Raw genomic sequence first — 14,472 nt, forward strand, 5'->3', positions numbered from 1 at the left:
ACTGTGAAGTGGTTCATTTTGGGAGGTCAAATATGATGGCAGAAAATAGTATTAATGGTAAGACTCTTGGCTGTGTGGAGGATCAGAGGGATCTTGGGGTCCGAGTCCATAGGGCACTCAAAGCTGCTGTGCAGGTTGACACTGTGGTTAAGAAGGCATATGGTGCATTGGCCTTCATTGATTGTGGGATTGAGTTTAGGAGCCAAGAGGTAATGTTACAGCTATATATAACCCTGCTCAGACCCCACTTGGAGTACTGTGCTCAGTTCTGGTCACCTCACAGGAAGGATGTGGAAACCATAGAAAGGGTGGAGAGGAGATTTACAAGGATGTTGCCTGGATTGGGGAGCATGCCTTATGAGAAAAGGTTGAGTGAACTCGGCCTTTTCTCCTTGGAGCGACGGAAGATGAGAGGCGACCTGATAGAGGTGTATATAGTCAGAGGCTTTTTCCCAGGGCTGAAATGGCTAGCACGAGAGGGCACAGTTTTAAGGTGCTTGGAAGTAGGTACAGAGGGGATGTCAGGTAAGATTTTTACTCAGAGACTGATGTGTGCATGGAATGGGCTGCCAGCAACGGTGGTGGAGACGGAAACGATAGGGTCTTTTAAGAGACTCCTGGATAGGTACATGTAGCATAGAAAAATAGAGGGCTATGGGTAACCCTAGGCAATTTCTAAGGTAGGGAAATGTTTGGCACAACTTTGTGGGCCGAAGGGCCTGTACGGTGCTGTAGGTTTTCTATGTTTCTAAAGTACCAGGAGACAGGAGGCTGAATAATGTTTTGTCTTTATTTAAGAGCAGAGATCATAGAACATATATCACTACAGCAAAGTACAGCTCCTTCAGCCCAAGCTGTTGTGCCAATCCTATAACCTACTCTTTAAGATTAATTTAACCCTTCCTACATAGCCCTCCATTTTTCTATCATCCATGTGCCTGTCTAAATGACCCTAATGTCTAACATCACCCCTAAGCACCCATGACTCTCTTGTGTAAAAAAACCTACCTTTAACATCTGCCCTCTACATACCACCAATCACCATAAAATTATCCCCCGTTTCTTTTAACAATACTTCCTCCCCAAAAATCAGCTTCTACTCATTTTGGGCACAGGCAAGGTACCAGGAGACTGGAGGGTAACTAATGTTGTGCCATTATCTAAGAGCTGGGGTCAGCCGGGGAACTGAGGGTTAGCGAGCTTTACAAGAGTGGTAGGAAAGCCACAGGAGTGAATGGGGGAGGGAAATGGAGTAGGGGGGCACTGTGCCCAGCTCTGGGGTAAAGTACAGGGTGAGGGAAATGAATAATAGGAGAGGGCAATGAAGCGTGGGGGGGGGGGGGGGGGTAAAGTTCCTGGTGAATAGGGGAAGAGAATAAACTTGACGACACTGTGCCCAGCTCCCCTAGGAGGGGAAAGGGTGCAATTTCTCTTACCACTAGAGGGCAGTACACAACAGGCAAGTTCAACCACTTTCCCATGGCTCCAAGGTAGGGCAGGGTGATGGAAAAATGGCAATACATTGCTTTTGCAAGTGTGTGTGTGTGTGCGTGAGCATGAGGTGTGTGTGTGTGTGCGTGTGAGCATGAAGTGTGTGTGTGTGCGCGCGCGTGTGCATGGGTGTCTGTGTGTGTGCGTGTGAGCATGAGGTGTGTGTGTGTGTGTGAGTGAGAGTGAAACTAGTAAGATAGAATGGGGAGGCCAGAGGGAGTGGATGCCCCCCCATCTCTGAGGTGCGGTGTGTGAAGGAGAGCACGAGAGAACAAGTATTGGTGTCTGGAAATGTGTCAAACAAGTGCGTATATGTCAGCATGTCTATTACAAATGAAAGCCTTCTGGTGTCTATAATGTTAACTGAACATCACTGTGACCATGTGCCCGTGTGTGCATGCCTGTGTTTGTGTATGTGAGTGTGTCTGTGTACAAAAGCACCACCGAGCCCACTGGCTCCCGTTAGCTGGGTGAGATGAGCTGGCTCTGTTACCAGTCAGGAGGCAGCCGCCAATCATTCTCAGCAGGAAGCTGCATTCAAACAATAAACAGAAACCCTCACAAACTTCACAAGCGCATCAGAGCCAGACCAGCTCGTTATATGCATCATGCAATTCAGCATATCTGGTCAGGAAATTTTAAAAATGCTGTTTTCTTTGTTCTTTTTTGTTATTTAACCCTTTGAGGACCATACACAGTTACAGAGTGAAAAAGCTTTTACTTGCTTCCAGTGGCTAGTAATCCCTATCTTGAAGCCAAGTGTATTTCTGTTTAAACAGATATTGGATCAAGACTGCCTCAAGGTCATTTCATTATTTGCAATGTGCCTTATAGCACATCGTCTATCTCATGTGTGAACATAAAGGCTTATCAGTGTGTGTGAGTGAGGGTGTGAGGGTGCAGCCTGAGAGTATGAGACAGTGTGAGTGCATGTGAGAGTGAGTGAGAGCGAGTGAGAGTACGTGTCAAAGTGTGAGAGTGAGTGAGAGCAAGTGAGAGTACAAGTGTCAAAGTGTGAGAGTGAGTGAGACAGTGAGTGTGTGTGAGTGAGAGAGCAAGTGAGAGTACAAGTGTCAAAGTGTGAGAGTGAGTGAGACAGTGTGAGTGAGAATGCGAGAGTGAGAGTGAAAGTCTTGAAAGTAAGTGAGAATGAGTGAGTGTGAGAGTGTGAGTGAGAGTGTGAGAGAATGAGTGTGAGTGAGTGTGAGAGAATGAGTGTGAGTGAGAGAATGAGTGAGTGAGTGAGAGTGTGAGAGAATGAGTGTGAGTGTGAGAGAATGAGTGTGAGTGAGAGTGTGAGTGCGTGAGAGAATGACAGTGTGAGTCAGTGAGTGTGAGTGAGAGAGTGAGAGTGTGAGAAAATGTGTGAAAGTGTGTGAGAGTAAGAGAGTGAGAATGTGTGTGAGAGAGAATGTGAAAAAGTGAGAGAGAGTTATATTCTGAGTAAGTGAGAGTGTGAGTGTGTCTGCCTATTAGAACAGACCAAATTTAAATCTCAGGGCTAATATGGTGTACAGTTGGATTACAGGAAGGCCGTGGAGGTGTCGGAGAGGCAGTAGAAGTGCATCCCGGATTGGAGGGTATGATCGATAAGGAGAGGTTGGACAAACATGGGTTGTTTTCTCTGGAGTCTCAGAGGCTGACGGGAGATCTGATATAAGTTTATGAAATAAAGGGCCTGTTCCTGTGCTGTGCTGCTCTACGATCCAGATACTAGAGGAGATGCATTAAAGGTACGAGTGGAAGGTTTAAGAGATGTGTAGGCAAATGTTTTTCCCCCACAGAGAGCAGTAGGTGTCTGCAATGGGCTTCCCGGGGTGGTGGTGGTGGTGGTGGAGGCAGATACCAGAGGCTGTTAGACAGGCACATGAATCTACTGGCAATGGATCATGTGCAAGCTGTCGGGGTTAGTCCTCCTCTGCGTCACGTTCAGTACAGCCTTCGTGGGCTGAAGGCCTGTTCCTGTGCTCTGCTGCACTATTTTATATTCTAATAACTGGCCTGCCCAAGGACTGTGCCAGGTTGCCCTACCCTACTCCTTAAGAAGGGAGACACAAGAAAGGAAATTATAGGCCAGTTAGCTGGACATCAGTGATTGCAAAGAAGTCTGAGTCTATTATTAAAGATGAGGTTTCAGATACTTAAAGGCACGTGATAAAATAGGCCAAAGTCAGCATAGCTTCTTTAAGGGAATATCTTGCTTGACAACTCTCCTAGAGTTCCTGAGGAAAGCTGTCCCTTTAGAACAGAGATTAGGGGGAATTTCTTTAGCCAGAGGGTGGTGACCTCCAAGAGGACCACAACTTTGTTGTAGGGTTTGGAGGCTTGAGTGCCTCAATGACCCAGAGAGCTGTGTTAGCTTGAGTCAGGGCTTGTGGTTTGATTCTAGGTAGGGTTACCCATGCCCAAAAGGTCAAAGGGTACAGGCCAGAGTGGTCCTCCGGGTTCAGGGGTTCAGCTCAGGGCTAACAGAAGAAGCAATGAAGATGGAGGACCTTCATTGTTGCCCTAAGCAATGGTGGCAGTAACGCAGAGGGTGGTGAATCTGTGGAATTCATTGCCACAGGCAGCTGTGGAGGCCAAGTCATTGGGCATATTTAAAGCAGAGTTCTTGATTAGTAAGAGTGTCAAAGCAGGAGAATGGGTCTGAGAGGGATAATAAATCAGCCATGATGGAATGGCAGAGCAGACCAGATGGGCTGAATGGCCTCATTCTGCTCCTGTGTCTTATGGTCTTGAGTTCTCACGTTTCGCACAAACACCAGATTTATGATCACTTTTGTTGCAAATTGCACACGTTTTTAAAGGTTTATGCAAATCAGGTATTTTTCATCATCTTCAATCCAAATGTACTCTCCTCAACAAAACCTGCCGGTATTGGGCAAATTATTTTGATCTGCTCTCCGAAGAGTAATGCACACAAAATGCTGGACGAACTCCAGCAGGTCAGACAGCTTCTACAGAGGGAAACAGACAGTCGGTGTTTTGGGCCGAAATCATTCGTCTGTGCTGGAAAGGAAGAGGACCGGAGCCAGAATAAGAGGAGGTGCTTCAGCTGGCGGGTGACATAGGTGAATCCAGGTGAGAGGGAAGGTAGACGGGTGGGGGAGGTGGAGGTGAATGGGATGGTTTGAGAAGATGGAAGGTGAAAGGTGGAAGAGGTTTAGGGCTGAAGAAGGAGGAATCATCTATTTCCTGCCAGCATGTGATCCTCCCCCTCCCCTCACCTCTTTATTCTGGCTTCTGCCCTCTCTTTTCCAGTCCTGACACTTCTGCTCAAAATATCGACTTATTGCACTCCATAGACGCTGCCTGACCTGATGAGTTCCTCCCACATTGTGTGTGCACTGCTCAAGATTTCCAGCATCTGCGGAATCTCAGATCTCTGAAGAGCATATAGCCCCGAGGGTTAAATTTAAAACAGCACTCATGCAGGGCGGGTGGGCGGGAAGAAATTCAGAGAGAGCATCACCAGAGGAGCAGGCAACCTGAGTGGAAGTGAGAGCAGAAAGGTGGGAACGAGCCACAGCAAGCCCAAAGCAGAGAAGCGCATACCTTCAGCTTGGAGTGAATCTCCCGGGATTTCCTTCTGGCAAGAACCTGAATGTGACTAGACACCTGCAAGGATAGGGGTGGGGAGGAAAACAAAAGAGAGAAAAAAAAGCCTGTAACCATGGAAACAAAAGCCCCTGTGCGAAGAAGCTAGCCGGACGTACCTTAATGACGGCTTGAATTTCTCGAACTTTCTTTCTTGCTAACACCTGTATATGACTAGACACCTACATTGTGAACCCCACGAAACAAGACACAAAAGAAAAGGCAAATTAAAGGTGAAATAAGTCTTCTGTCTTCAGTTGATTGCCGCTGCTTAGTTTATGGAAAACATTATCATCTACAACTTCTTAATGAGCTTAGCACTTGGAGGAATTTGCATTCCCAGCAGGCAAAATGCAACTATGCACCAGCGCAGCTGCACGTGTCATCACTGCAGAGACCTCCACAAGGCTGTGGCCGTGTGCGCAGGGTCGGAGACGGTATCGCCAGGTGAGAGGTAGAGTCCGGAATGTCACCTTGCCTTCCTCTAATGTCATTGCCATCAATTAATTGGATCTGAGAGCAAGTCACCACAGCAAGTAGAAATATAAACATGCACAAACAAAATGTCAAAAAACTGTCAGAAGAGCAGACTTTGACCAGAATCAGTTCAAAGGAATAAAAATATTAGCAGCTGTGCTGCAGACTTAATGCGCCCAAAATAAACCAAAGAAAAAGCATGCAAGTTTTAAACCCAAAACCCCATTTGTCCTGTGTGTAAAGAATTCGATTAAGAAGCAGATTTCAATCCAATTAATTGACACAATGTGAATCAGTAAATTGATAAAACAGAATTCCAATCCATGCGTTTGGCCTGAAAAAGCTCAGAAAAGATTTGTAGTGATTATGGCTAATCCTGAGGTTTGGAAAGACTCCAAAAGACCTTGGAAATAATCACCAGAATAAAGCACCTTGGATCAAGGATCAATGAAATTTGCCATGTACACTCACTGGCCACTTCATCAGGTACACCTGTACACCTGCTCATCAATGCAAATACCTCATCAGCCAGAGCAACACACTCAAAATGCCGGAGGAACTCAGCAGGCCAGGCAGAGTCTATGGAGCAGTGTAAACGGTCAACGTTTTGGGCAAAGGCCATTCATCAGGACACGAGTCCAGAGGCCAGGAGGAATCCCTTGCCACAGCCAGCCGTGGAGGTCAAGTCATTTCATATATTTAAAGCTAAGGTTGATTGGTTCTCTGTCTTATGAAGAGTTGAGACTTGGAAATTAACTTTGTCAAGTGAAATGTTGTAGTTTGGTGAGTTAAACCAGGCCAGGGGTTAGACAGTAAATGGCAGGGACCTGGATATGGTTGATGACCAGAGAAACCTAGGGGGAGCAGGTATATAGTTCTCGAAAGTGGTGACACAGGCAGACAGGATGATGGAGGGGGAATTTAACACGTTTGCCTTCAGTGGTCATGTCAAACAGTATCCATCTCAACGATGACCACCATCCAGGTCATGGTCCCTTCTCATTGCTGCCTTCCCCAAAGAGGCACAGCAGCCTCAACACCCACACCACCAGGTTCAGGTCAAGTTATTATCCCACAGCCTTCAGGCTCTTGAACCAGAGGGGATAACTTCACTCAGCTTTACCGTTCTGACAACCTATGGACTTACTTTCAAGGACTCTTCATCACACTCTCAATTCTTGTTGATTCATTGATTGATTATTTTGTGCTTTTGTGTTTGCACAATTTGTTGTCTTTTGCAAGCTGGTTGCTCCTCTTGCTTTATGTGGTCTTTCTTTGATTCGATTGTTGTTCTTTGGATTTTCTGTGAATGCCCACAAGAAAATGGTGACATATATTGTGCTTTGCTAATTCACTTTGAACTTTGAATTGGACATGACGTCAGTGAGATCACACTCGGAGGACTGGTCACCTAGCTGAAACGATGGGTATCATGGAGTAGGAGAAAATGCAGGAACAAATCACATCCATTACTAGATCAGATATCCTGAGTCATAAAGAGTGATTGGACAGGCTGCGACTCATTTCCCTGGAGCGAAGGAGGCTGAGGGGTGACCTTTATAAAACCACGAAGGGAAGAGGTAAGGTGAGAGATCACAAACACAAGAGATTTTGCAGATGCTGGAAATCCAGAGCAACCCACACAATGCTGGAGGAACTCAGCAGGTCAGGCAGCATCTATGGAGATGAATGGGAGATGAATGGTCAATGTTTTGGGCTGAGACCCTTCATCAGGACTGGAAAGGAAGGATGCTAGGAGGTGATAGGTGAGACCTTGGGTGGGTGAGGGGAACAAAGTAAGAAGCTGAGGTGAGATGACAGCCGGGAAAGGCAAAGAGCTGAAATAGTCGGAATTTGACAGAAAAGGAGAGTGGACAAAGGGAGAGGGGGAAGGGGGGCACCAGAGGGAGGTGACAGGTGGGTGAGGACAAGAGAAAAGGTAGAGCTGAGCAAGAGAGAGGGATGGAAGTATACAGGAGGATTGGGGGAAATGGTCTTTATCTCCCAGGATAGGGGAGGCTAAATCTACAGAAACATACTTAAGGTGAGCAGGGAAAAATTTGCATGGAAACCAAGGGGCAAGTATATGGAATGAGCTGCCAGAGGAAGGCATGGGCAGGTACAGCTACATTTTGAATATGGTACATAAATAGTAAAGGTTTAGACCAGGGTTTCCCAACCTGGGCTCTCTCGGGTAATGGTAAGGATCCATGACATAAAAAAGGTTGAGTACCCTGGTTTATAGGGACGTGGGCCAAACACAGGCAAATGGGACGAGGTTAGGTAAACGAGCTGGTGAACATAAAGCAATGCATCATGGATACAGGCCCTTTGGCTTCAGTCCATGCGTTTCCCTGTTATTGCAGTGTACGATGCACGATAGTGTAGTGGCCTCAGTGCCAATGATTAGGGCTCAAATCCCATCATTCCATGAAAGGAGTTTGTACACTCTCCCCATGACAACGTAGGTGCTCTGGTTCCCTCCCACATTCCAAAGATGTACAAGTTAACAGTTAGGAAGTTATGGGCATACTAAATTGGCACCGGAAACGTGGCAACTTCTGTGGGTGCTCCCAGCACATCCTTGGACTGTGTTAGCTGTTGATGTAATATGATGCATTTCGTTATGTGTTTCCATGTACATGGCAAATAAAGCTAATCTTTAATCTCCTAGCACTTTGCCAATGAACTTTAATCTCCTCGCACTCAGCCAATGATCTTTAATCTCATCACACTCGACCAATGATCTTTAATCTCATCACACTCGACCAATGATCTTTAATCTCCTCGCATTCGACCAATGATCTTTAATCTCCTCGCACTCAGCCAATGATCTTTAATCTCCTCGCACTCAGCCAATGATCTTTAACCCCCTCGCACTCTGCCAATGATCTTTAACCTCCTCGCACTCAGCCAATGATCTTTAATCTCCTCGCACTCTGCCAATGATCTTTAATCTCCTCGCACTCAGCCAATGATCTTTAATCTCCTCACACTCAGCCAATGATCTTTAATCTCCTCGCACTCTGCCAATCTTTAATCTCATCGCACTCTGCCAATGATCTTTAATCTCAAGTGGCAAAATATACAAAATTTAATATTTTTTCATTTTTAGTTTTGTTTAGAAATTTAGCATAGAACAGGCCCTTCCAGCCCTTTGAACTGTGCCGTCCAGCAATTTCCCGATTTAACCCTAGCCTAATCAAAGGACAATTTACAATAATAATGAACCTACTAACTGGTACATCTCTGGAAAGTGAGAAGAAACCAGAGCCCCCGGAGAAAACCCATGGGAAGATATGTACAAATTTTCTTGCACAGGATGCTTAAATTCAAGTCCACGCTCTGACACCCTGAGCTGTAGCAGAGTCTTGTTCACCTCCATGCTACCGTGGCTCCCAATCACTTTTGTCTTTGAGTCACCTGACCTCAGGTACAACAGGCAAGAGTGATTGGGGGCGCTGATGTGGCCATTACTTTCATTAATCATCAATAACACCCAGGGGGACTGGAAAACAGCCTGTCCACACACAAAAAGGTGCATTAACTGGACATGCAGCTCAACTAACGAGATAATGTCACCGGGGAAAGATGCACTGGGTTAGCACACGGGGGCTTACTTAGCAACAGAGAAGCAATTTGTGACTGTGGGCTCAGGTCAATACAGATTGCCTGACTGATTGCATTTAGAGCTGTTGTGATGCTCATGATGTAACAAGTCATGATTTGACTTCTTGAATAATTTTTCTATTGTTTTAAATAAAAAAGAGAGGTTTTGTCAGCAGATGATTAAAGTGTGGTTCAATCTGTGCTCATAGGGTCCGTGTTGAACCATTAATCTACCTCGCCCCATCAACCTGCGCCTGGACCATAGCCTTCCATACCCCTGCTTTCCGTGTTTCTGTCACGTGGCCCTGAAATGTCGAAAATCAACCCCACGTTCACCACTTGTGCTGGCAGTTTGTTACACATTCTCACAAACCTCTGAGTGAAAAAGTATCCCCCCATGTTTCCCTTAAACATTTCACCTTTCACCCTTAACCCATGACTTTTAGTTCTAGTCTCACTCACACTTGGTGGGAAAACCCTGCTTGTATTCACCTTATCTACAGCCCTCATAATTTTGTATACCTCTATCAAATCTGCTCTCAATCTCTTACAATCGAGGTGATATTTAATTATTCCTTATAACCCAGTTCCTCCAGTCTCAGCAACATCCTTGTAAATTTTCTCTGCACTCTTTCAATCTTATTTACATCTTTCCTGTAAGTAGGTGATCTAAACTAGACTCAATACTCCAAATTAGGCCTCACCAATGTCTTATACAATTTCAACATAACATCCCATCTCCTGTACTCAGAAGCCACAATGGCACCTTCCAAACCCACAACATCCAGCCCAGAGCAGCAGTAGCAGAGGGAAACCTCTACTCTGGAAGATTCCCTCCAAGGTATTCATCATCCTGACTTGGAAATGTATTACCATTCCTTCACCACCACTGGGGGGAAACCCCGGAACTCCCTCCATACCAGCACTGTGGGTCCACCCACACATCCAAGGACTGCAAGGGTTCAATGTAGGCAGCTCACCGCCACCTTCTCAAGGACAATGAGGGAGGGGCAATTAAGGAGGGAGGTTCAGCCTGCCTAGCCCACACCCCTTGTTCCAAATGTCTACTATTTCTTCCACCCTCTAGGGGTAGAAGTGTTTCATAACCACTTGTTTTCTTGCTTAAATTTAATATCAAAGCAAATATATGTCACCATATACAACCCTGAGATTCGTGTTCTCGTGGGCAACACAGTAAATACAAGAATCACAATAGATCCAATGAAAATCCACACCCCACAGGGCAGACTACAACGTGCAAAAAAATTCTGTGCAAATGTGAAAAGAGAAAAAAAAGAAAATAATAATAAATAAATAATAAATATTGAGAACATGAGATGAAGAGTCCTTGAAAGTCAATCCAGTTCAGTGATGGGATGAGTTGGGTGTAGTTATCCCCTCTGGTTCAAGAGCCAGATGTTTGAAGGGTAATAACTGTTCCTGAAGCAGGTGGAGTGGGTCCTGAGGGTTCCGAGGGACCTGTACCTCCTGATGGCAGCAGTGAGAGCTTGGCCCTGGGCGGTGGGCCCTCAATCCCAGTGTGGAGATTCACTCTCTACCCGACTGTTCCCTTACCACCTGCAGTGCTACGGTGAGCATTCTAAATAGCTGCATCACAGCCTGGTACAGAGGGGCCACCGCACAGGATTGGAAAAAGCTGCAGAAAGTTGTAAACTCAGCCAGCTCCATCACGGGCACTAACCACCCCAGATCCAGGACACCTTCAAAAGATGATGCCTCAAAAAGATCATTAAGGACCGCCATCACCCATCAAGGAAGAGGGAGACATACATTCAACATTTCAGGAACAGTTTCTTCCCCTCATCATCAGATTTCTGAATAGACAATGAACCCATGAACACTAACTCACTATTATTTTGCTCTCTTTCAGCACTATTTACTTAATTTAATTTTTATTTGTTATTGTAATTTATAGTATTTTTATTATTATCCATTGCCATGTATGTCTGCTGCAAAACAACAGATTTCATGACATGCTGGTGATATTAAATGTGACTCTGATTCAATGTCAAGTGCCAAGGTATGACATTTATTTTCGTACTTGTGAACTGTGAAATGCGCACACGTTTAACTCCAATATTAGCAACCATTTGAGAAAGAGAGCTGTTAATCCCTTAAGTTAATTAATTGACGAAGGTCCAGGACAGGCAGGAACATCCCTGTCTCGGTGAACGTGACTGCAGTGATGACAGCATTGCGCAAGTTAGAAGTAGCGAGCCAACGGCGTTCTGCAGCGGTTATGTGAAGGGCCCAGCCCGAAGGAGGCCGCGGCAAGTCTCAGCAACGTGCACCCTTCTCCCGCCAATCTATTTTACCTGCTTTCTGGTCCGAGTCTTCCCTGTTCTCAACTTGATGTACCTGGCTATCAGCTCATTGCGACCTGCAAAACAGAAACAATGTAGACCGTTGAACACACATAGGGATGGATGTTTGGATGCGCTCAAACCTCGCAACATGAGGAAAAGGTAGTAAAGGAGGGAGACTACACAATATTTGTAGCAGAGACGTGAACCATTTGGTTCAAGGGCTCAATGCCAACACTTGAACTCCACCCTCTCCCACCTCCACTCCCTTTATTCATAGAACATATATTGCAGGCCATTCAGCCCACAATGTTGTACTGACCTTTTAAACTACTCCACGATCAATCTAACCTTTCCCTCCCACATAACCCTCCATTTTTCTATCATCTATCTGACACTCTTAAATATCCCTAATGTATCTGCCTCTACCACCACCCCAGCAGGGTGTTCCACACATCCACCACTCTCAGTGTAAAGAACTTACCCCTGACATCCCCCTATACTTTCATCCAAACGCCTTAAAATTTTCCCCCTTGTATTAGCCATCTCTGCCCAAGGAAAAATGTACTTGCTTGCCACTCGAACTCTGCCTCTTAGCATCTTTCTTACTTATATTTGAACTCAACTTCTCCTCAAACTATGCTTCTAAAAACATCAGATGCTAGGAACCACATTCCCATTACCCTTCTCTTTTTGCCCTTACACCACCAACATATTCTCTCTCATACTTTAAAGACTGGTGTTATTTGTCACGTGTACATTGACACAAACAGTGAAATGCATTGTTTGGCCATCAACCCCAACCCCCTCCTTTGATTACTTTGTCTTTGACCAACACAGATAGGGAGATTTAAAACTCAGCTTTCATTGTCACATACATCAAAACGCAGGGTGGAACTGCATCATTTGCGCCACTGAGAATGTGCTGGGCATGCCTAAATGTCATCAGGCTTCTGGCGCCAATCTAGCATGTTTACAACTTACTAGTGCTAACCCGCAAGGTACATCTTGTGGGAAGAAACAGACAGGGTCGCAGGGAGTTTAAAGATGGCATTTGAGATGTGCGTAACCAAGGTAACCTCCTTTCACCCTTTCAACGTTTTCCTGGAGCAAGTGATGACAGAAGCTCTGGAAGACCAGATCGGCACAGTCAGGGTCGGAGTACGGATCATTACCAACCTCAGGTTCCACCGATGATGTTGATGGGATGAATTGGCTTGTCTTGTGAATCATCTGGATGATACATCTGCCAGATTGGGCATGGTGTTCAGCGCAGAGAAAACCAAGCTGATGAGAAACAGCAAGGAGCCATTCACGGCAAAAATCACAGTCAGCGGGCAGGAACTAGAGACTGTCGAACAGTTCGAGTATCTCGGCATCGTCATCAACCAACCAGGATCAAAGCCTGAAGTCCAAACAACAGCAACGCTGTCTAAACTAAAACCAATCTGGAGAGACAATCACATCACACTCAGATCCAGATTGAAACTCCTGCATGCACCTGTGCTTTCCATCTTCCTGTGTGCACGTGAACCATGGATTTTGACAACAGAACTGCAAAAGAAGATCCAGGCAGTGGAAACGAGATGCCTCAATGATCCTCAGCATCTCCTATACTGACCCTGTCTCAAATGACAAGGTACGAAGAACCATCACCCAACACATGAAACACTACGAAGATCTACCGTCCTCAGTAGAGAAGAGGAAACTGAGATGCTATGACCATATAACAAGATCAAGTGGACTCTCAAACACCATTCTTAAGGGACCGGCGCAGGGGAAAAGAAAAATGGGCAGGCAGAGGAAGAAATGAGCAGACAACAGTGCAGAGTGGACCGGAGAGAGCTTTGCTACAACCCAGACACTCGCCCACAACCGTGAGAGATGGCGGTGTCTGGTGCAGTGATCGTCTGTACAGGGCCCTACGACCCAGGCGGGTTGTGGGATCTGCCTACTCACACACACGGAAGTTTCTGAAGTGGAACTGAAAAAGTCAGAAGTTACATTTTGCCTTTCTTTATCAAATAAAAAATATTCACAACTGGCTCATTTAATATCAAATGAAGAAATACGTAGTAGTAGTAGTAGTAATAAGGTGAAACTTCTTCACTCAGAGGATGGTGAGAGTGTGGAACAGCTGCCAGGGTGAGTGGTGCACGCAAGCTCGATTTTAACACTTAAGAGCAATTTGGATAGGTACATAGACAGAAGGGGTATGGTCCAGGTGCAGATCGATGAGAGTGGTTCAGCATGGACTAGATGGGCTGAAGGGCCTGCTTCTGTGCTGTACTTTCTATGACTCTCTAATAGTGCAATCACTCGAGTCGAGTATGACGTTCTCCAGCGGGGTTGCCTGTTGGTGGGTCCTCAGGTGACTGCAGAGGCCATTCTGGGATCCACATATTCCAGTGCAGTCTGAGCAAGGGTAAGCAGTCAGGTCTTCTGGTTGCTCAGTGTCTCATTTCACAACTGCCGCTCATTCTCTCATATTCCCTTTAAACAATTCACCTTTCACCCTTAACCCATGACCTCTAGTTGTATTCTCACCCAACCTCACTGGGAAAAGCCTGCTTGCATTTACCCTATCTATACCCCCCATAATTTTGTAAACCTCTAACAAATCTCCCCCCAGTCTTCTATGTTCTAGAGAATAAAGTTCTGACATGTTCAACCTCTCCCTATAACTCAAGATTCTCCAGTCCAGGCAACATCATTGTAAATTTTCTTTGTACTCTTTCAATTTTGTTAACATCTTTCCAAAATTTGAATGTAATGTCTTCTTTTTAGATGTGATGGTGAATTTCTTCAGGCTGATTTTGATGTTATTTTTGAAGTGCTTCCTTTGTCCACCAGGGGCTCACTGACTTTCCTACAACTGGGAGTAAAGGATCTGTTTGGGGAGATGCAACTCCCTTTGGAATTTACAGAGAAATAATTCCTAAAATAGAGTAAATGGGATGCAGAAATTTTGCTT

The 14,472-nt window shown here is 45.5% G+C and overlaps 1 protein-coding gene across 5 annotated transcripts in view; it reads right to left on the reverse strand.

The window, feature by feature from the left end:
* tead1a (TEA domain family member 1a) overlaps positions 1-14,472 on the reverse strand; it is a 285,818-nt gene that overhangs the window by 49,334 nt on the left and 222,012 nt on the right. For 2 of the 5 annotated variants that reach the window (XM_073049916.1, XM_073049915.1), the window contains exons 4-6: positions 11,511-11,575; positions 5,208-5,270; positions 5,047-5,109 (exon numbers count right to left, since the gene is read on the reverse strand). In XM_073049916.1, the coding sequence (XP_072906017.1) occupies positions 5,047-5,109; positions 5,208-5,270; positions 11,511-11,575 (191 nt within the window). The remainder of the gene's footprint in view (positions 1-5,046; positions 5,110-5,207; positions 5,271-11,510; positions 11,576-14,472) is intronic. The other 3 variants (XM_073049920.1, XM_073049917.1, XM_073049919.1) reach the window with 2 other exon arrangements.

Source organism: Hemitrygon akajei, chromosome 6 (assembly GCF_048418815.1).
Source record: "Hemitrygon akajei chromosome 6, sHemAka1.3, whole genome shotgun sequence".
Classification (NCBI taxonomy): Eukaryota; Metazoa; Chordata; class Chondrichthyes; order Myliobatiformes; family Dasyatidae; genus Hemitrygon; species Hemitrygon akajei.